This window comes from Carica papaya, chromosome 7 (assembly GCF_054855325.1).
Source record: "Carica papaya isolate Zhongbai chromosome 7, ASM5485532v1, whole genome shotgun sequence".
NCBI classification, from domain to species: domain Eukaryota; kingdom Viridiplantae; phylum Streptophyta; class Magnoliopsida; order Brassicales; family Caricaceae; genus Carica; species Carica papaya.
Window position 1 is genome coordinate 24425344 of NC_142315.1, and position 22193 is coordinate 24447536.

Sequence of the window (22193 nt, forward strand, 5' to 3'; positions counted from 1 at the left end):
TTATAGCTACTAAAGACTAAGACTTTAATTTGAACTTTGTGGAAATTTGATGTCTTAATCTTAAATGTTGGCTTGGAAACTTGATTTATTTATTACGTACTACATCTATTTTTGGTATAATTGATAAAATCTATTTGATTTAATTATTTTAAATTATTTATTATTATTTTTTTTATAGATTTTGAAAAATAAATTACACAATGGAAATTTAATTGTGGATTCTGATTTAAAGAATTCCACTCAATCAAAATTTGTTTTTGTATTGAGAAATCATTTTAGTTAAATTTCAATTTAGGATAATTATTAATTATCTAACATTTTAATGCATAATTTAGCTTAATTTGGGATTGGTTTTAGGCCTTACATATTTAATCTTTTTTTTTTTTCCATAAATGTAATTTGCTCAAATTTTTTTCTCATAAATGTAATTTTCCCAAATTTAGATTTAGAGCGTTACTAATATATATATATATATATATATATATATATATATATTAGCCTATTAATTGTACTCATGTTTATATAATAGAGAGGTTGGTCAGTACTACACATCATCTTAAATTGAGAAACAGCTGCCATTGTTATCTCCAAAAACTTGTCTAGAAATTCTAATCTACTTCATATGCTCTGAACTTCCAAACTCTCTGAGTTATAAGAAGAAAGACAAAAGTTTATCTGCTCTTGAATTTTTTGATTGGTAAATATGGTGAGTAAGAGCTCTAATCACTTATTGCAGACCTCAAATTTCATTTATACATGTTATAAGCTCCTAAAATTAATAATTAGTACTTATAGGTTTGTAGATATATTATATATATATATATATATAGTTTGTGAATATACATTTATATTTCTCTTTCACTCTCTCTCTCTTATTAAATACAGGAAGGATTTACCTTATATTCGTTTTTATGTGCTATGATTCTCACTTTAAGTCTGGGAAGTACGAAGAGTATATATAATGTGTTGGATTTTGGAGCTGTTGGAGATGGCGTTACAGATGATTCTCAGGTAAGTAAATTATTGTATTGTAAAATCTTGATTGTGTTACAAAATTTTTTAAGAGATATATTAACTTTAAATAATATTTTGTTGAAAATGAAAGAAAGAAGAAAGAAATACTAAGAGAAAAACTCAAATTTTAAATTTGTAATTAAATCTAATTTATGAATCATAATTAATTTTAAGACATGAACCACATAAAAAAAACTTTTTAAAAAATATGTATTTAAATTTAATACATGAACCATTAACGAAAACTTGAAAAATACATATTTAAATATGATATATGAGCTGCTTAAAAAATACATATTCGTAACCTTAAATCTTTAATAAGAGAGAAAATTTTCTTAATTTGTAAAATTATTATTTTCAACATTTTGTAAAACAAAAAGTCTCCTTAATTTGTAAATTGTTATTTTCAACGGATTGTGTATGTTAATTTTTTAGAATAATCGGTTCAATAAATAATTTGAAAATCTATAAGATTACAATTCTTCTAATTCGAACAATAGAAATAACATTTTTCAATAATTTATTTTTGTGTAATTAGAAGCCAATAAATTACAATTATTAACTTAATTTAGCTTTTTTTTTTTTTTTTTTGGTTTGGTGTTGAAGGCGTTTACAAAAGCATGGGGAGCTCTATGTGAAGCTGCTGGTTCACCACAACTGCAAATACCCGCGGAGTATACTTTCTTATTGCAATCTCTCAGATTTTGCGGTCCTTGCGCTTCCAACAGTCTCAATATTTTGGTTAGTAACGTTTATTTTTTTTCTCCTTCTTTAAATAATATATATACGTGTATATGTATATACATACGCGTAAAACATTGGTAAAATTTGTCAGTTAAAAATAAAATAATATTTAAAAATAATAATAGGGTATAATAAGGATTAGCAATAACTCTATTTTATTCAATTTGAGATATGATTTTCTATTACCATTTGCTTAAATAATATTTTAAAAAGTTCAAAATATATTTTCTATATTTAACTTCCATCTCTATTTTTTTCAAACAAAATATTGTTGTCACAAACTGTATTTTCATTATTAGTATAACGACCAGCTATTTTTACCATTATTATTATTATCATAATCATTATCATCGTTGTCATTACTATTATGATTATAAATATCATCACTATTATTATAATTTATCATATAACTCTATTTCGTTACTATTAATGACACAACTATCATTATCATTGTTATCATAGTTACTATCACTATTGTAATCTCATTGCTATATTTTTTCTATTATGATCAAATTGTTACCTCTATTATTATTGTTATCTCTTCATCGTCACCTTTAGTGCTGAATTTATTATCATTGTTATTATTATCATTATTATATTTAATGTTGTCATTACTGTCATTCTGATCATCACTTCCACTACTGTAGTCATTGTCGCCAGTGTTGTTGTCGTTATGATTGATGTCATTTACCGTTGTTGCTTTTGTAACTATCTCCTTCATTCCTATTATGGTTGCTGACAATTTTAACGTTTCTGCTACCATGATCACTTTTTCCAACCTGTTGCTGCTGCTGTCATAGCCACTCATGTTTACTCTTGTTAGCACTACCATATCATTGATATTACCATCATCATTATCATTGAACATCTCATTAGTTACGATGCTGACATAATTACAATTATTATTGTAAGCACTAGGGTTAACAAAACGCGAACTAGGACTAACAAATTGAATGAACCAAATCGATTAGGATGAGTTGAACTAAATTAGTTTGATTCATTCAGTTGTTTATTAAATTGGTTAAAACTAAAAATTAATTTGGTCGTAAATTGATATTGGTATGTATTTTGTTTTTGAAATCAATAAAATTTTGATGTACACATATAACGAGACTAGACACAATATTGATTTTTATACTATCATTTTCATCTTCTTGAACATACAGCAACATAAAAATCTGAAGTAGCTATGCATGACTAACTTTTAAAGTTACCAAAACCAAGTGCCTAATTGCTGTTCTATTCATTACTCTACCCCTATTCAAAAAACAAACTATAGGTTATATAAAAAATATGTATATCTGGATTGAAAATAAAGATAATTTTTAAAATTAGATTAAACATATAAAAAATTGCTCTTAATAATTTAAAATAATATTTTTATTTATAATTAATAATCACATGTACACGTACAAAATCTTAAAAAATTATTTTACATTTCTTTCAACTAAAATAATTTTTTGGAATGGTGATGATGTATTATTAATGGACGTGCTCTCATAGAGATGTTCATAGTCAAATCGAGATTGAATTAACTTCAATTTGAAGTCATATATAGGACTGTCATTGCAGCAGGTAGGCATATATGTATATACCCATAATTATAATCAACATTCATAGATATATAAATATATATATATATATATGTATATATTAATAGTTGTTATTCTACAACTTGAAAAGCAGGTTCTGGGAAATATTGTAGCACCCAACTCTATTGAAGAATGGAGTCAATGCGGAGTAGAATACTGGCTGTGCTTCTATCGTGTGGATGGTCTCACCATAAGCGGAACAGGAAAAATAGATGGCCATGGCTCAGCTTGGTGGTCTTATGTAATAAAATTTATTTTGGTTCCTACAATTTGATTTTATTAATTGCAATTTGAATTTAATAATTTTTTTTGGGTGATAATTCATTTTCTGAAGTTCACTTTTTTAGAAAAAATTATTTTATATGAAATCGTAAGTTTTTATTATTATATTTACCCTTCAATTTATGCTATACCAAAATTATTTTACTCTCTTTATTATTTTATTTAATTTTTCTTTTTAAATAAATGTATTTATTAATTATTTTCAAATATTGATTAAGTATTCTAAATTTTTTATAAAAATATTGATATTTTTGCAGGTAAACGAAACATGCCCGAGACCCAGGGTAAAAGTCTCTTCAGTTTCTTTGAAGGAAATAATTTTTCAGTTTTTCTTTTATAGACTTGCGTAATTGAAATTACGAAATATTGCAGGCTCTGTACCTCCATGAATGCAATAATCTTGAGCTACGTGGGCTTACTCATCTAAACAGTCAAAGGAACCATATAGCAATACATCAGTGCAACCATGTATCAATCTCAGATCTTCATATTATTGCACCAAAGACTAGTCCTAACACCGACGGAATTGATCTCTCTTCCTCAAGCCAAATTAATATATCTCATTCTTTCATTGGAACTGGTAATTTGAATCTTATACTTCTAGCATTTTTAGATTTACTCTATGATTATAATGTTGTTGCAATTGAATAATATTACCGTAAAATTTGATCCTATCACGAGTGTTTGAGCTCTAAATTGCTAGCTCGTTATAAAAAGTAATTAATTATTACTAAACATTCGTGTTCAATCTATATTTATATTTTGACATATAGGTCCTATATGAAAACAACTTTATAAACTGGAAATGACTTTAGTAATTAATGTTATGAAGGGGATGATTGCATTGCTATTAAAGGTGGTACCTCGCACATTTATATCACCGACGTCACATGTGGACCAGGTCATGGAATCAGGTAGGAACTACTTCAGACAGTAACATAATTAGATCAAACACTTTTTATTAACATTTATATTTTTTGTACTTACTTACATATGTAGTGTTGGAAGCCTGGGGGACGACCAAGATAACAGAGTTAAGGAGGTATATGTGCAACATTGTACCTTAAATTCAACCCAGAATGGAGTCAGAATTAAGACAATACAAGTAAGTTACAACCTAACAAAATTATGTTCACCTGAGATTTTTTTTTTTGCATATGTAAATATTTATTTTTAATACAAATTACACAATTTCTTTAAGATCTAATTTAATTATGAAAAAAATTCTAAAGTAGTGTTTCTTCAAAGATTTTTTTTCCTAGCCAACCTCATGAGGATAATAATCTCAAAGGATTTCTACACAACAGTTTGAAAAACAAAATCTTTACTCATTGAGGATTTTGCATCTTTTCTACAGTTTTTTGTGCGCCCAAATAGATTAAATGCTGTGTAAAAGACTATTATGCTTTATGGAGAACTCTGTTTTCTCTTCTTTTGTTTTAGTTAAATTGAATTGTTTCTCTTGATTATTTAATTTTTCTATCTTCACAGTATATTTTTGTCTAAATTCAAAAGAACACCCATTTCTTCAATCAGTCCAGCCTAAACATCGACTTTTCTTTTTCAGGGAGGATCAGGATACGCTCGTGTTATCTCCTTTAAGGATGTCACATTCATTGATTCCAAAAATCCGATTATAATTGATCAACACTACGTGGATAAGCACATAAGCCAGGTAAAACCATATAATTTTTTTTTATTCAACTTTAACTTTTTAAAAAAATTTAAAAAATTAATGCAAGACTAGTTGAATGTAAATTTTAACTTTTATTTTTTCAAACAATGAGCAAGATATCGGAGGTGAACGTGAGCGGCGTGACGTACAGTGGTTTACAAGGAACTTCGATAGATGAGATAGCAATAAATTTGAATTGTTCAAGTATTGGTTGTGAAGGAATTGTAATGGAAGAAGTCAACATAACCTCCTCTGTTCCAGGAAAAAAAACTTATTCTTATTGTAAAAATGCCAAGGGTAAATCTATTTCTACAGTGCCTGATGTTCCTTGCCTGTCAGGTTAGGAAATTTGTACTCGGGATGTTAACATCTATGAACTAATAAAATAATAAAAATTATAAATTTAGTTCAACAGTCATGTAAATCGACAATGACAAAGTTTAATTCTACAGTCATTACTATAAATTCAATAAATTAAATAAGATTACTGAAGTAATTGGTAGAATTTCTAAAAAATTACCGTCGATATAAATGTGTTTTGTCATACTTTAAGTAATTTTTATTAATAGTTTATTTTTCACGAAGTTACCCAATTTGAGACGAATCCTAAACTACTACCGCATGCTTTTGAATAGTTAGTGGCGGTTTTGATTTGTGGTGGTTCAAGTAATTTTTAGTAACAAATTAATGATCACTAAAGACACGTATTTTCTCAACTTGGTCCGAAATAGCAGAACCAGGTCTGGTCCGCAATGGACTGGGCCCAAAGAACTTGATGGATCTACTCTAAATCATATATTATTATTATATGAAAATGTCAGAAATAGAGATAATAAAAAATTCCTATTACGTCATTATTAAGTCTGAGTTTAATAATGTTAAAATCAGTACATGAAAAAGAGAGACATAACGCTTATTTTGTAATGGGATTAGGATAAGCTTCGATTTCAACAATTACTAACACCAGTAACTCCTCTCAGAAAATGCCAAACTTTACATACTTTTACATTTCCATAAATACCCTTCTCATCATCATTTAATTCGGCGGGTGAGAGGCGTTTCTAAAAATTTCGAGCCGTTATATAATATTAATAATCGCTTTGTGTGGGTTGTGTGAGTTGGGACTACTTTTGACTAATCCAGCTTAGCATAGTCAGTTGCTTAGGTGTAATAGGAGGAGGAGAGTAGCGTCGGTTTTTGAGATTTGCAGAGGTCTTTGGAATTTTCCTATTGATCCGACACAGAACTTCGGTTACAGTTCATCATGAGAACTTCGGTTGCAGAGGTCTTTGGGATATAAATTAAAATTATAGTTTGTACGAATTATTAATTCAATTAACCATCCACTAAATTAATTATCTCAAGAAGAAGTACTTTCAAATTCATTAGATTTTGTTTTTACCAAAAACCCATTAGATTTCTTGAATTAAAAGAAAAAACACTACTAGAATTCATGACAATATTAGGACCCCAAAAGGGGAAATTGCACAGTTTGTAAACCAAAAATGGTGAATAAAATAATCAATTAAGAAAATTTTAATTATAAAAGGAAAATTTTCAATGAAAAAAATGAAAAATCCTTTATGGGTAAGTTATAATTAGTAGATACTTTTTAATAAAAAATAATATTATATTTGTAAGCAGTTACCTGAGTTCTCACATTATAAAGCGACATAAGCACCAACTCTCTCTTCACTACTGCAACTCTCTCTTTTTTAGACAATCTAAAAATCTCTTCCTCTATGGCCTCACTCACCCCCCAAGAGCTATTTTCTTTTCACACCATTGATCGTGAGCTGTTCTCTCGGCTGGTCATCACTTTCATGCGAGACCCAGCTGAGTCTATGCTAGTTTTGGCCTTCTGGTTCTGGCTTGAAGAAAAACATATACCCGATCTCGTCTACAAGATGCGGTCGATACCGGACCATGTCGTGGATCTTCTAGCTGATGAAGCCGCTGCCTGCATCAAGTCCCTTGAATCCAACAATCCTCCTTCCCCAGTTGCCGATGGTGGCATGCCCCTCACTGATAAATTCTTTGGCACCGACATGTCTTTCGTGTCGATTTACCAACAAAAGTATGCAGCCGTTACTGGAATCAAGAACTTCCTTGGCTCCGTCTGCTCTCGAATCTTCCCTGACATTCTCCACCTCGTGTTGGGAAATCGTTGTTTTGTAAGTCTTAACCAGTCTCTTGTTATTCCTGGTTTTCCTCATCCAACTTTTGGTGCAGTTCATGTGATGCCAAGAGCTTGTGATAATGGTTTACCCAACGGAGGGATTTGGGGATGGCACCCTAGCAGTAATGTTACAGAAAATGATAGAACCTTGTTCTTGACTTTCTCCCGAGGATTTCCAGTGACGGCGGCTGAAGTGGCAGATGTTTTTTCCAGGACTTTCGGTGATAATTTTGTTGAAACTGTGATTATGCAGGACAACATTCAGCCCCATGAGCAGCCTTTGTTTGCGAAGCTCGTCCTTCACTCTGTTGAGCAAGTTGATATCGTTCTAAGCGGTTGTCGGATTGCCAAGTTTAAGAACAATGGAAAGCATATTTGGGCTCGCAAGTACGAGGTCCGAGAGTAATTGAAAGATCGTCTATGTGTCCATTGATATACACATGTACTCAGCATTTAAAGATACACCACTAGTGGTACTGTTGTAGTGATAAGTGGATACATGTTTTGTTTGAATTTTTCATTATCATGTAATAAAATGGATATCATTTGAAATAAAAGTTAATACTTTGTTTAAATTGATTCTCCATGTTATTTTTCAGTGTCTGTTTGCTAAGAAAATCTTTATTTGTTTTGATTTTTAATTGTTTAAGTCATTTTCATCTATGGTGGTTTATAGATCTAGGTTCAAATGTTTCAAATGGTTGGAAGCAACTTGACTTTGCGCAGTACTTACCAAAAATTCGTAACAACTACCTTAATAAGTTTCCTATTCATCTGCGTTAAAATATTTATTTTCGAAAATTTTAGTACATATAATCCACAATGAGGAATAATATTTTTGAAAATTCTAATGATGGGTTGCCATTATTATGCTAGAAAGTGTATTTTTATAAATTGTACATGCACCGTTACAAATTCTTGGATTTGTATAATGATTATCCTTTTGTCCTTACTCGAAATCATTAGTATTTTATATTCAGGTAAAGAAGCAACAAAAAATGAAGAGCCAATCATAATATATACAATGCTCATCCTGGACATTGAATAGTAAACTTAAAAATTCTCATCCTAGAGAAGTCTAGTGACTCTTTCATATTTTTTTTTTTCTAATTTCAAAGTTAGGGTTTTATTGTGTAAGTACATAAATGTATAAAAAATTTTAGCACACATAATCCACAATGGGATATTATATTTTTTGGAATTCTAATGATAGATCGCTATTATTATGCTTAAAAAGTTTATTTTTATAAATAGTACACGCATATCTTCAAAATCTTAGATTTGTACAATAATTTTCTTTTTGTTATTGCTCAAAATCATTAACATTCTATATTTGTATAAAAAAGCCACAAAAAAGAAAAGAATTAACCATAATATATGTAACATGCATCTTGGAGATTAAATGATAAACTTAAAAATTCTCATTCTAACTAAAATCTAGGGACTTCTTTTATATATATATATATATATATATCTATATATATTTATATTTTCAAACTTAAGGTTTTATATTGTGTGAGCAAATAAATATTAACATGTGAGATATATGATTATTTCAATATAGACATGAGTTTTTTCTTAATAGAAACAATATGCATATAGAATCTACAAGAACATTATTACTCTAATAAATATTATTAATAAGTTAATATAATCTTATGGGTCAGTTGTCTCATAATATAACTTAATATTTTAAAAATATATTTTTTTTAAACAAAAGAATACAATTAATTTTAATAGCAAAATGTCTATCAATGATAGTGTACAAAAACAATATCCTTGTTGGTCTACTTTTGTTTGTTTAAATTGAATTGCTTGCTATTTAATTAAGTTATTTGATTTATTTTGAAGTAGGGTAGGAGATTGGGCTTAAAATTTGAAAGAAGAGTGGAAAAAGGAGCAAGAACTACAGAACAACCATTTGTCACGGTTTAAGCATTGGGCAAGGCTTAGTCTCTGCAGCAGCAGTAGACTTTGGCCCACACACTCAAGCTTTGGAAAGGATAAGCACAACTAATCATTGGGCACAGCTTGCAGTCAAGGCAGCAAGATGGAACCAAGATTATAGTCAATTAAGCCTTGACCAAGGCTAAGACAACATATAAGTTTAAGGGCCCCACACGTAACACAAACAAGCCGCGGTCATCATGCTACTTGAAGAAAAAAAAATGCACTTTTAAAATCTGAAAAAGATCTTATTCGGACCGAGATCTGAGGCCCAAAAATAAGGAGAAGATTATTTTGAAAGCTGAGAATAAGCCGAAATATTTGAGGAAAGATCTCAATCAAGAAAAGAAGAAACCCTAGCCTCTTTGGGTTATAAAATCTAGGGCTGCCAAGCAAAAATCATCTTCTTCTTTTTATCCTACCGTCTAACAGCAACACCTACTGCAACCACATCTTTCCTTCATCTTCTTTCTTCTCTTTGTTTTCAAGAAACTCATTTTGTGTTCAAAGACCACACTGAGTGGCTGATTTACTTTCTTTTCCTATTTGACAGAATTATCAAACTCTAGTGATGTGTTGTGAGATCAAACTGAGTTGATCTAAAATATTATTTCAATTATGGTATTTATTTACTTTTTGCACATATAAATAGTTGCTGCCTTTGATCCAGTTTGAACAGGACCCGTCGAATGCAAGGCAAAACAGCAAACAGCTAGCCAACCCACTCAAATCTTTAATTGCTTGAGTGGTTCCAGCAATCAATGATCGAAGCCATCAATCATACTAATTAATTCACCCAACAAGGTGTACAATATATTAAAGAATCATAATTAATTAAAACTTTTGGTTCATATTCATATTAAACATTTCTTTTTTCAAACTTTTTATCGCTAAATTTAATATTTTGACCTTATTTGAGTTGATTCTATGATGGATATTATAGTTATGTCAGACTGTAACCTTAATTGGATTTTATATGTTATTTGGGGTAAAGTTTGAGGAGCCATTAGGGCCAGGCCTGCAGGCTGGGTCATTTAAGTTTGTACCACCATCAGTTCCCATCCATGCCCCACGTTACGAGCATAAAAAGTTTCATGCAACACAACAATTGGCCTTTAGCGGCAGTTTCTGCACCAAAAAACATTTCGCATGGGCGTGATATCGCGAGGCAGCTACAGGTAATAGAGATGTTAAAAAAAAAAAAAAAAAACAATCACATATCACATATCACGATAAAATTTGGCTTTTCACAGCAGTTTTGGAGATCCTACTGCAGTTTTGGAGTCACGTGGCAGCTTATATTTTAGCTCGTAGAGTCTTTTATAATTCTGATGAAAATTATACTACATGGAAATTTCAGTCACTTTTGGTTCCTTTGCTAGATCAGGATGTCATTTCTCCTGTCTTATTTTGAATTAAATATTTACTCCGATTAAGAAAATTGATTCGATTTGCTCTTTTTTTTTTAGTTAAATTTGTCAAAAACTGAAAAATTAATTAATTTTAATCAATTCTGAAACTTAAAAATTAAACTGACTGAACAACCAATTAAAAATTTTAAATGTTCTTTTAAATTAATAATCACATATTTTTTAAGATTAATAGAGTTATAAATGTTAAATAAATAATTGTGGATACATTAATATATACATATATTTATCTAATTAATATGCTTATAAAATTTTAAAAAATTAAATTTTATTAATATATTTTTGGTTATTCAATTATTAACCAGACCGACTGCATAAATATTTTTTTTTTAATTTACATAACAAAATAAGCATTCCTTGTTAATTCCTTCATAAAAATAATTCAAAATCCCGCCTCCCCTTTCAATATGGAAATAAAAAGAGAAGCAGCTATTCACCAATGGGCAGCATTGTTAATATGTATGTAGAAAACGAAGAAAAGAAATACCACAAGGAGAAATATTTCAAAGACAGATCTTGGTAATTTCCATTAATTGTAGATTAGAAAATTTAAATGATTTTTTTCATACTTAAAATGCTTTTGAAATTGCAAAAATAGATTTAGAAATGGAATATTATATATATATATATATATATATTTGTTAAAAATTGAAATAATATATAATATATAAAAATGGAACAATTGTTTTTATACTGAAAATTCTGTCAGTTTCTTTTGCGTCAAAATAGATTAAATGCTGTGTAAAATACTATTATGCTTTGTGGAGGACTTTGTTTTCTCTACTCTTGTTTTAGTTAAATTGAATTGTTTCTCTTGATGACTTAAAAGTTTCTATCTTCACATTATATTATTGTCTAAATTTAATAGAAAACCCATCTCTTCAATCAGTCCAGGCTAAACATCTGACTTTTCTTTTTCAGGAAGGATAAGAATATGCTCGTGCTATCTCCTTTGAAGACATCACATTCATTGATTGAAAAAATCCTATGATAATCGATCAACAAAATTATAAAAAATTTCTTTTTATTTAAATTTTATTTTTTTTAAAAAAATTAAAAAATTAAAACAAAACCAGTTGAATGTAAATTTTAATTTTTTTTTTCTTAAATAATAGCAAGATATCAAAGGTGAATGTGAGCGGCGTGATGTACAGTGGTTTACAAGGAACTTCGATTGATTAGATATCAATAAATTTGAATTGTTCAAGTATTGGTTGCAAATGAATTGTAATGGAGGAAGCCAACATAACCTCTTATGTTTCAGAAAAAAAAAAAAATCTTATTCTTATTGTAAACATACCGAGGGCAAATCTACGTCTATAGTACCTGATGTTTCTTGACTGTTAGACTAAGAATTTAAGAAATGTATATTTGCTATCTTATCATCTATGAATTAATAAAATAGTAAAAATTATAAATTTAGTTGGACATATAGACATGTAAATTGGCAATGACAAAATGTAATTCTACAGTCATTACTATAAACTTAATAAATCGAATGAGATTACAGATGTAATTGGTAGAATTTCTAAAAAATTACCGTCGCATGCAGATCCATTATTATAAATATATTTTATCATACTTTAAGTAGTCATTGGTAGTTTATTTTCTACTAAGTCATCCAATTTGAGGCCGATGCTTAAACACTGCCACATGCTTTTAAACAAGCACAATGGTTAGTGGCAATTTCGATTTGACATGGTTCAAGTAATTTTTACCAACAAATTAATTATTATTAAAAACGTGGTGGAGTCAGCCCAATTCATACTTCGTTGTTATCTGGTGGCTTAATGTGGAACTACCAGAAATAGATATAATAAAAATAGAAATTTTTATTACTTCATTATTAAGTCTGAGGTTAATGTTAAATTAGTATATAGAAAGAAGAGACATAACGCTTATCTACAATAGAATTAGGATAAGCTTCAATTTCAACAATTACTAACACCTGTAACTCTTCTTTTAGAAAATGCCAAACTTTACATAATTTTACATTTCCATAAATACCTTCTTCACCATCATCATCCATTGTTGCTTTAATTTGGTGGGTGAGAGACGTTTCTAAAAATTTCGAGCCGTTTTAGGTATATATATGTATATAATATTAATAATCCCTTGTGCGGGTTGTGTGAGTTGCGAGTACTTTTGACTAATCCAGCTTAGCATAGTAATCCTTTAGTGAGTTGCTTAGGTGTAATAGAAGAAGGAGAGTAGCCTTGGTTTTTGAGATTTGCAGAGGTCTTTGGAATTTTCCTGTTGACCCGACAAAGAACTTCGGTTACAATTCATCATGGTTTAATGAATCGGTTTTACTTGTGAACCCCACATTTTTTTAATTTTGAAAAAAATTAAATTTATATTTCAATCAAGGAAGTCCAGTAATCCTTAAGTTAAACTCCGGTAAATTAATTATGTCAAAAATATGCTCACCTAATTTAGTTACTAAGTTTCATTATGACTTAGAAAAGGCTACTATAATTCAAGACAAGATGAGGATAAAAAATGGGTGAAATTAAAGTTTGTTTAAATAGTTCTTGATGTTCGATAAAGAATTCAAGCTGTTAATTATTAATTAAGAACCTCTTTTTGTTATTAATTTGTCAAAGAAATTAAATTAAATTATATTTTGTAGGAAATAGTAATTCAATTTACTACCCACTAAATTAATTATCTCAAGAAGATGTATTTAGTAGATTTTTTTATTTTTTTTCCAAAAAGCACATTAGATTTCCTGAATTAATAGAAAAAACACCACTAGAATTAATGACACTATTAGTGAATAAAATTATACAATTATGGAAAAATTATACAATTTGCAAACTAAAGTGGGTGAATAAGATAATCAATTATGGAAAAATTCAAATAAAAGGAAAGTGTTAAATGAAAAAAAAAATTGAAAAAATGAAAAATCTTTTCTGGTTAAGTTATAATTAGGAGATTAGGGTAACACACAGCTAGCTTGGATATCATCATAAAGGGAATTAAATCCAAACACAAATGGAAATAATCATAATGTTTTTCTAAATGAAGATTATAACTTTACTTGTCATATTTTGTATTCATTTTATTTTTATATATTTTCTAATAAAAAAATATTATTATATTTGTAAGCACTTACCCTACATTGGGTTCTCACATTATAAAGAGACATAATCACCAACCCTCTCTTCACCACTGCAACTCTCTCTCTTTCAGATAGCCCAAAAATCTCTTCCTCTATGGCCTCACTCACTCCTCAAGAGCTATTTTCGTTTCACACCATTGATCGTGAGCTATTCTCTCGGCTGGTTATCACTTTCATGCGAGATCCAGCTGAGTCTATGTTGGTTTTGGCCTTCTGGCTCTGGCTTGAAGAGAAACGTATGCCCGGTCTCGTCTACAAGATGCGGTCGATACCGGACCATGTTGTGGATCTTCTAGCTGATGAAGCTGCTGCTTGCATCAAGTTCCTCGAATCCAACAATCCTCCTTCCCCAGTTTCTGATGGTGGCATGCCCCTCACTGATAAATTCTTTGGCACCGACATATCTTTCGTGTCGATTTACCAACAGAAGTATGCAGCTGTTACTGGAATCAAAAACTTCCTTGGCTCCGTTTGCTCTCGAATCTTCCCTGATATTCTCCACCTCGTGTTGGGAAATCGTTATTTTGTAAGTCTTAACCAACCTCTTGTTATTCCCGGTTTTCCTCATCCAACTTTTGGTTCAGTTCATGTGATGCCAAGAGCTTGCGATTATGGTTTACCCAATGGAGGGATTTGGGGATGGCACCCTGGCAATAACGTTACAGAAAATGACAGAACCATGTTCTTGACTTTCTCCCGAGGATCTCCAGTGACGGCAACTGAAGTGGCAGATGTTTTTACCAGAACTTTCGGTGATAATTTTGTTAAAACTGTGATTATGCAGGACAACATTCAACCCCATGAGCAGCCATTGTTTGCAAAGCTCATCCTTCGCTCTGTTGAGCAAGTTGATATCGTTCTAAGTGGTTGTCGGATTGCCAAGTTCAAGAACAATGGAAAGCATATTTGGGCTCGCAAGTACGAGAGCCGGGAGTAATTAAAAGGTCGTCTATGTGTCCATTGATAGATTTATGTACTTAGTATTTTAAGATATACCATTATTGGTACTGTTATATTGATCGGTGGATACATGTCATGCTTGAATTTTACCGTTATCGTGCAATAAAATGGATATCATCTGAAATAAAAGTTAATGTTTTGTTTAAACTAATTCTCTATCTTATTTTTCAATGTATGTTTGCTAAGAAAAATCTTTATTTCTCTTAATTTTTAAGTGTTTCAGTCATTTTCATCTATGGTGGTTTGCAGATCTAGATTAAGATGTTTCAAATGGTTGGAAGTAGTTTGGCTTTGCGCTGTACTTACCAAAAGTTCGTAGCGACTACCTTAATAAGTTTCATATTCATCCGCGTTAAATTATTTATTTTTGGAAGTTTTAACACACATTCCACAATGCGGTATAATATTTTGGAAATTCAAATGATGGGTCGCTCATATTATGCTAAAAAGTGTATTTTTTATAGATAGTACAAGCGCCATTAAAGTTTTTTGAATTTGTACGATGATTATCTTTTTTGCGTTGCTCGAAATCATTAAAATTCTATATTCATGTAAAGAAGCGACAAAAAATGAAAAATCAATTAACTTAAAAATTCTCACCCTAAAGAAAATCTAGTGATTTTTTTATATATCTTTGTTTTCTTTTAATTTCAAACTTAGGGTTTTATTATATAAGTATATAACTATGGTAGAAATTTTAGCACACATAATCAATAATGGGATATTATATTTTTTTTGAAATTCTAATGATGGATTAACATTATTATGCTAAAAATGTATTTTTATAAATAGTACAGGTGTCATTTCAAAATCTTGAATTTGTACAAAGAATATATTTTTGTCGTTGCTCGAAATTATTAACATTCTATATTCACATAAAAAAGCGACAAAAAATAAAGAGCCAATATTAATATATATAACGGATATCTTGGTGATTGAATAACTCAAAAATTCTCATCCTAACTAAAATCTAGGAGACTTTTTATATTTTTATTTTTTTTTAATTTCAATATACCCATAAATTTTTTCTTAATAGAAACAATATGTATATAGCATCTAGAAGAAAAATAATATAATTACTGTAACAAACATTATTAGTATACTATGTAAACTAAAAATAACCGGCCATGGAAGGGGCTTTATATGTTATTTAGGGTTTTCTTAGAGTTTAAAGACTCTACATTCCCGTCTATTCTCCTTTTTTTTTCATGACAATACTCTCACTAGATTGTTTACTTACATTTGTTTTTGTAAGAATTATATATTTATTTTCCTTTTTGGCTCCACATATTAATGCCATAAAATTATTTTAAACTTTGAGAGATATATTTGTTACTTGTTCCATAATTTTGTGGCTTAAAATAGAAAACTTTGTTAAAGGTTAAATTTTTAATACAAATAGCTAAAAGAAAATTTGAACAATTAGAATTTTGTTTGGTAATAGTATACTATTATTCTCAGAAAATTTATTTAAATTAATAATGTTACTTTTATAGTTTAGACAAAAAAATTCACTATAACAGCTACCTCCGAATTGAAGATCAGATCAAAGCTTTTGATTTTTTTATTTATTGATCGAGAGCCGAACCTATCAATTTTTGATATGATCTATTTTAAAGCAAATATTTTGATCTAAGTCGAATAATTCGACCCAGTTCTTCTGTCTAAATTGGAATATAAACATTCCCAACCTTATGTCAATTTTGTATAGTTTTAAATATTAACAGTAATACTATGAATTTCTTCTCGTCCATTTTTTTTCATGAGTATACTCTCACCTAATTATTTAATTCTAATTTTTTGTGAGAATTATATATATTTTCCCCTTTTTTGGCTCTAGAAATTGATATTGTAATTTATTGTAAATTTTGAGAAATATATTTGTTACTTATTACACAATTTTGTGGCTTAAAATAGAAAAACTTTTTAAAAGTTTAAATTCTCAATACAAATAGTTAAAAAAATTGAACAATTGAAATTATGTTTTGTACTAGTGTATTATTATTCCTATAAAATTTATTTTAAATTGATAAAGTTATATTTATAGATTATGCAAAAAAAATTTATTGTACTAACTACTCTAGACATTTTTAGTGATAATTTTTAAAATCTACTAACATATAGGACCATTCATCAATCTAGAACTAGATTAGATCAAATCGATGACCAAATAAACACTGAACCATCTTATTTTTTATTCTAGACTGTCCATACTAGTATTTTTAAGTTTGACCGAGTCTGGACTGAAAAAGATCAAATTTTCTTTTATAAAAAAATATGAGTATTCTTTTTTAATGTTTTGGTATTCTTTCAAACTTCTTTTAGAAAATTTGATTTCTTTTAGTAATTTTGTCCATTTTGTGTAATGCCCCAAACTCAATAATGAGGCACAAATCTATTTGTACCATTCTTCATTCAATGGACCCACAAAATATGCATATGTATGGCTCAAAGGTTTAATATTAAACCTAACATCCCATATGATATATAAGTAGTTATATATACAGACATGAGGTCAAAATATAGAGTTTGACAAAACAAAATAGAAATTTCTAAAATTTGAACAAAATATACATGAATTGGAATATTTTCACAAGTTCTACTCATTCGACAATGGTTCTGCCTCTTCTTCCTCATCTGAAAAATATCAAAGTGCAATTTAATGAGTTTTACCAACTCAATAAGCATTCTCGTTCTTTCAAAATTCAGATCAGACATCATGCAAAAATGCACAATATGTGACAAATGTAGTAGTAATATTTTCAATACAAAATTTATTTATAATTTTCATAATTTTCTAAACCAGAATTTACTTATTAAACAGAATTGTTTTGAACACTCTAATTTTACATATTTCTAATCGGATTTCTCAATTATACTCGAATATTATTTATAGCCTCGAAGTATCACCACATACACTCGAAAGAATATATATACATTCAAGAAGTCAACTCTAAGATTTCATTGTGTGATTATGTTTATGTCGTCATCGAGGAGAGGTGAAAAGGATCCCTCCATTGCATGGATAAGACACATAATCTCATATTGGTCACAACAGTTACGTTTGCTAGGTGACCCACGCTCACAAATACCTATCCATATCTAGACTAGGTTTCAAACTCTATCTATGTGCATGTTCACTATACCCGCTGAACTTCAGCCACAGACGCACCCTCCCCTCCTCGATTCAGACTAAACGAGTAGGTATCCAGGGTCTATATATTACTCACTCATGTTCACTCTTTCTTTTTTGATTTCTTCCTTTATTTAATTTATTACTTTTTACTCTAATTAATTTTAGTTATTTTTAAATTACACTCTTATTTTATCTTATTATAAATCTCGAAATTTTCCCTTTTTATGCCAGTTCACATAACAGTCATGCAGGTTCATAATTGTCAAAAACAACAAAATAAGTATGCAACCATCATAGATCAAATGTCCTGAACTCCTCCTAGTAGACTCACGCTACCTGGATGATGTTCGGGTCTCTGTTCTTCTCAATATACTAGTGAAGTATCTGTACTGGACTCAAACACACACAAAAATTAAGAATACACATGCATAAGCTTTTAAAATCCTAATCCAGGTTTGGAATGAGGAAATACTTACCAAATTCCCTCAAATATATTATCTTTAACTTGATCTACTGCCTATAATCACCATACATAAATATAATCAAATTTAATTGATGAAAATGAATTAAACCTAAAAGAAAACTACTAACAGTGACAGTTTTGGGTAATTACCAATAGCAAGTTCATTTTTTGGTATTCAGTGAACCACCACTTCAGCTCTCTGCATAGATGTGGGTGATTTATTTTTCAAAATCTATACGTATATACATACATACATATTAACATCTATATTCACCAAAATCTACGTTGAAAGAGGAAAAATAAACTCACCTAGTTTGGTTTCGGTGCCTAGAAAATCCAAAATAGCCTCGGATTCGATTCCTAGCCTCCAAAGAATAGTATTCTTGGTTTCCCGAGAGAAACTCCTCACTTGCTGTGATGGGTTGAGTGATTTAGTTTCACACCTGCATGCCTGTTAGAGTGAAATGCAAAAAGGGAAACTCGGCGAAGTAGAAAGGGATGAAAACTCACATGTTTTCTGAATGTCAGCGTCGTGTGCAACACAACTTTGGAATCTGCAAGCAACATAGCATTTCCCAGTTGCGACTCCTTTTTTCCTGTCCTTCATTCGTCATTTTGCCTCCACGGAACCTCCTTCTTCCTTTTTAGCTGCGTTTCCTTCTCTTCTTCTAGTTTTCATTGCTCATCTCTCTTTCTTGCAGTGTTCTCTTCTCCCTCTCGACCCGACCCTCACTTAGCTCGGCCTCCTCTCTCACCCGTTCAAACTTAGCTCTCTTCCTCTCTCATTTTCAGCTCTCACTTTGCTAAATGAGGAACCCTAATTTGCTCCTTTAAATACTAGTTTTCCTAGCCATCTGATCTTGTAAGATAAGATCTGGGTCATTCAATCGGATGCGATTTAAAGTCGTTGGATCTCTCAGATGGTGCGATCTTCACCATCCATTTTTTAATTTATTATTTTCCCCCTTCCACTCTTATTTAATTATGCATTGACTCCCTTTTCTTCTAAAATTCTTTCATTGAGATCCTAAGTTTTAATTTAATTTATTTTATCACAAAATTAAAATTCTTTTATTTATTTACTTATTCACACAAACTTTTCATTGAGAACCGGATATTACAATTCTTCTCTCCTTACAAAAATTTGGTCCTCTAAACTTGATATATCTTTAAAGCAAGTAATATGCCTACTTGATATGAGCTCAATATCCTAATGTCTTCAGTAAGTAGCTTTTTATGCCTAAGCAAGTCTTCTAATGTCTGGATGATTTTCTCCGTTTGACCATTTGTTTATGGGTGAAATGCCTTACTGAAAGATAATATGGTGCCTAGAGCCTACTGAAGACTCGTCCAAAATCTAGAGGTGAAACGAGCATCTCGATCTGAAACTACTGACACCAAAATACCATAAAGTCTAATCAATTCTTTAATATATAGCATGACAAGTTTTTCTAAAGGGTATGTAGCTTTCATTGGCAAAAAATGGGTTGACTTCGTTGATCTGTCCACTATCACCCAAATAACATTATGGTTCAACTTGGTCATAGGCAAACCCATCACAAAGTCCATAGTGATATGTTCCCACTTCCATTCTGGAATTGATAAAGGGCGGAGTAATCTTCCTAGCTTTTGATATTCGACCTTGATCTTCTGACATGTGAGACATTTATTAACAAATTTAGAGATATCTTTCTTCATTCCATTCCACTAATACCAGGGTTGCAAGTTTTGATACATCTTGGTGATACCTAGGTGTATGGTAAATATAGAATTATGTACTTCTTCTAAAATGAGTTTCTTCAAGTTTGGGTCATCAGGAATGCATAGTCTTCCTTTGAATCGAAGTAACCCATCATTATGAACTCTGAAGCCAGGTCTTGTCCCTGCACTGTCTCTTTTCTCAAGCTCCCTGTAGTAGAGTTAGCTTCTTGAGTATATCTAACTTTCTGAATCAATACTGGCTCAATTTTCAAGCTGGCCATATACATTCCCCGTTTCTGAATGCCTATTGTAACTCTTGTAATGTTTCTAGAGTTTTTCATTTAGAAGCTATTAGTTTTGCTATCATACCAGAAGTCCTGTGACTCAATGCATCAGCTACCACATTTTCTTTTCCTGGATGGTAAGATATCTTGTAATTATAATCCTTAAGAAGATCCATCAATCTGTGTTGGCTCATGTTCAGTTCTCTTTGCGTGAAGAGATATTTAAGACACCGAAATGGGCTGGGTGCCTGGTTGTAGGTCTATAGTGAACTCAACTTCCCTGTCCACTGGCAGTCCGGGTAGTTCGTCCGGAAACACATCTAGAAAGTCTCGGACTACCTGAATCTTTTGGATACAAATTTCCTTCTTGGGCTTGGCTAGTTAGAGAAAATAGTAAGTTTAAAGTTCTTAAAAATTAAGGAAACTTGCCATCAAGGAATAACTACCAAATGATTTTATTAATTTGTAAATGGCTCCTCATTAGGAGGATTAAATATAACCTTCTTGTTAAAGCAATCTATGGTGGCGTGATACGCTGCTAACCAATCAATCCCTAAAATTACATCAAAATCCTCTGTATCTAACCCTATTAGGTCTACACTCTGTTTTTTATTTGCTATCTCCACGGCACAAGCCCTGTAGACAACTTTCCCTAATAATGTTTCACCCCCAACAGTAGACACAAATAACATTGAATCAAGTTTATCAGGTGATACATTAAGTTTGGATGCAAAAATATGTGAAACAAATGAATACTATGCACCAGTGTCAAATAAAACATGAGCAATATGGTTACAGATAGTGTACATACCCTGTACCACGTCCGGGTCGGCATCGGCATCCTGCTGTGTGAGGTTGTAAACCCTGCCCTGAAAAGGAGGTCTTCCTTGGTTCTGGTTCCTCGAGCACTCTTTCGCATAGTGCTGGGTACTACCACATATGTGACAGGTGTTGTTGAGGCGATAGCAGGGTCGGTCCCGGTGATCCTTGCCGCAGTGCTGACAAATCTTGCCACGTGCTACCCCTGGAGCCTGAGGGGGAGCCTGAATCGCCGGTCTGGGCCTCTTATTTTTTTGGAAAGGCGTAGTAGGTGTTGGTCTGCAGGGTGGAGCTGAGGGTTTGTGACTCCCTGCTGACTAAGAAAGGGTGTTGAAACTCCTCTCCACGATCTACGTCTTTGCCAGAACGGCTGAATATGTCTTGAACTCTAGTACCAATAAGTACTGCTTGATCTCTGGGCAAAGGCCCCTCTAGAACCTCCTAGCCTTCCTGCCCTCATCTATCAATGTCTCAGGGGAGTATTGGCCCAGCTCTAGAACTTACGAGCATATTCCGATACCGTCATGTTTTCCTGAACCAGCTGGAAAAACTCCATCTCCTTTAGATGTCGGATGTGCTCGGGGAGGTACTCCGCATGAAAGGCTACTAAGAACTGCTCCCAAGTGACTGGTGTAGGCAGGGTGGTCTGCTTGAGCTCCCACTAATGACCTACTTCCCCCACCAGCATGTAGGAAGCAAGGGTAACCCTCTGCTCGAGAACCACTACTAATGTCTTGAAGGCCTTCTCTGTCTCTGCCAACCAGTACTGGGCATCTTCGAAAGAGGACTCCCCTGCAAAAGTGGAAGGGTTCAGTCTCCTGTACCTCTCTACGTAGCCTGGGT

General features: G+C 31.2%; 3 protein-coding genes across 3 annotated transcripts; all 3 read left to right on the plus strand.

Annotated features, from left to right (window-relative positions):
* Window positions 1–918: 918 nt before the first annotated feature.
* LOC110826218 (putative polygalacturonase At3g15720) lies at window positions 919–5651 on the plus strand. Its single transcript, XM_088208528.1, has 9 exons — window positions 919–1011; window positions 1621–1755; window positions 3445–3591; window positions 3890–3916; window positions 4005–4212; window positions 4465–4546; window positions 4632–4737; window positions 5200–5307; window positions 5424–5651. The coding sequence occupies exons 1-9, from the start codon at window positions 919–921 to the stop codon at window positions 5649–5651; spliced, it is 1134 nt and encodes a 377-aa protein (XP_088064654.1).
* Window positions 5652–7028: 1377 nt separating this feature from the next.
* LOC110826213 (uncharacterized) lies at window positions 7029–7926 on the plus strand. Its single transcript, XM_022056814.2, has one exon. It carries the CDS (start codon window positions 7050–7052, stop codon window positions 7890–7892), a length of 843 nt encoding a protein of 280 aa, XP_021912506.2. The 5' UTR covers window positions 7029–7049; the 3' UTR covers window positions 7893–7926.
* Window positions 7927–14061: 6135 nt separating this feature from the next.
* LOC110826214 (uncharacterized) lies at window positions 14062–14924 on the plus strand. Its single transcript, XM_022056815.2, has one exon. It carries the CDS (start codon window positions 14082–14084, stop codon window positions 14922–14924), a length of 843 nt encoding a protein of 280 aa, XP_021912507.2. The 5' UTR covers window positions 14062–14081.
* The last annotated feature ends 7269 nt before the right edge of the window (window positions 14925–22193 follow it).

Bases quoted from the DNA above. Each gene is read 5' to 3' on its own strand.
- LOC110826213 (XM_022056814.2), top strand. From the start codon at position 7,050: ATGGCCTCACTCACCCCCCAAGAGCTATTTTCTTTTCACACCATTGAT.
- LOC110826218 (XM_088208528.1), top strand. From the start codon at position 919: ATGATTCTCACTTTAAGTCTGGGAAGTACGAAGAGTATATATAATGTG. The intron at 4,547-4,631 runs GTAGGAACTACT...TTACATATGTAG, and splicing joins GGACCAGGTCATGGAATCAG to TGTTGGAAGCCTGGGGGACG. The intron at 4,738-5,199 runs GTAAGTTACAAC...TTTCTTTTTCAG, and splicing joins TCAGAATTAAGACAATACAA to GGAGGATCAGGATACGCTCG.
- LOC110826214 (XM_022056815.2), top strand. From the start codon at position 14,082: ATGGCCTCACTCACTCCTCAAGAGCTATTTTCGTTTCACACCATTGAT.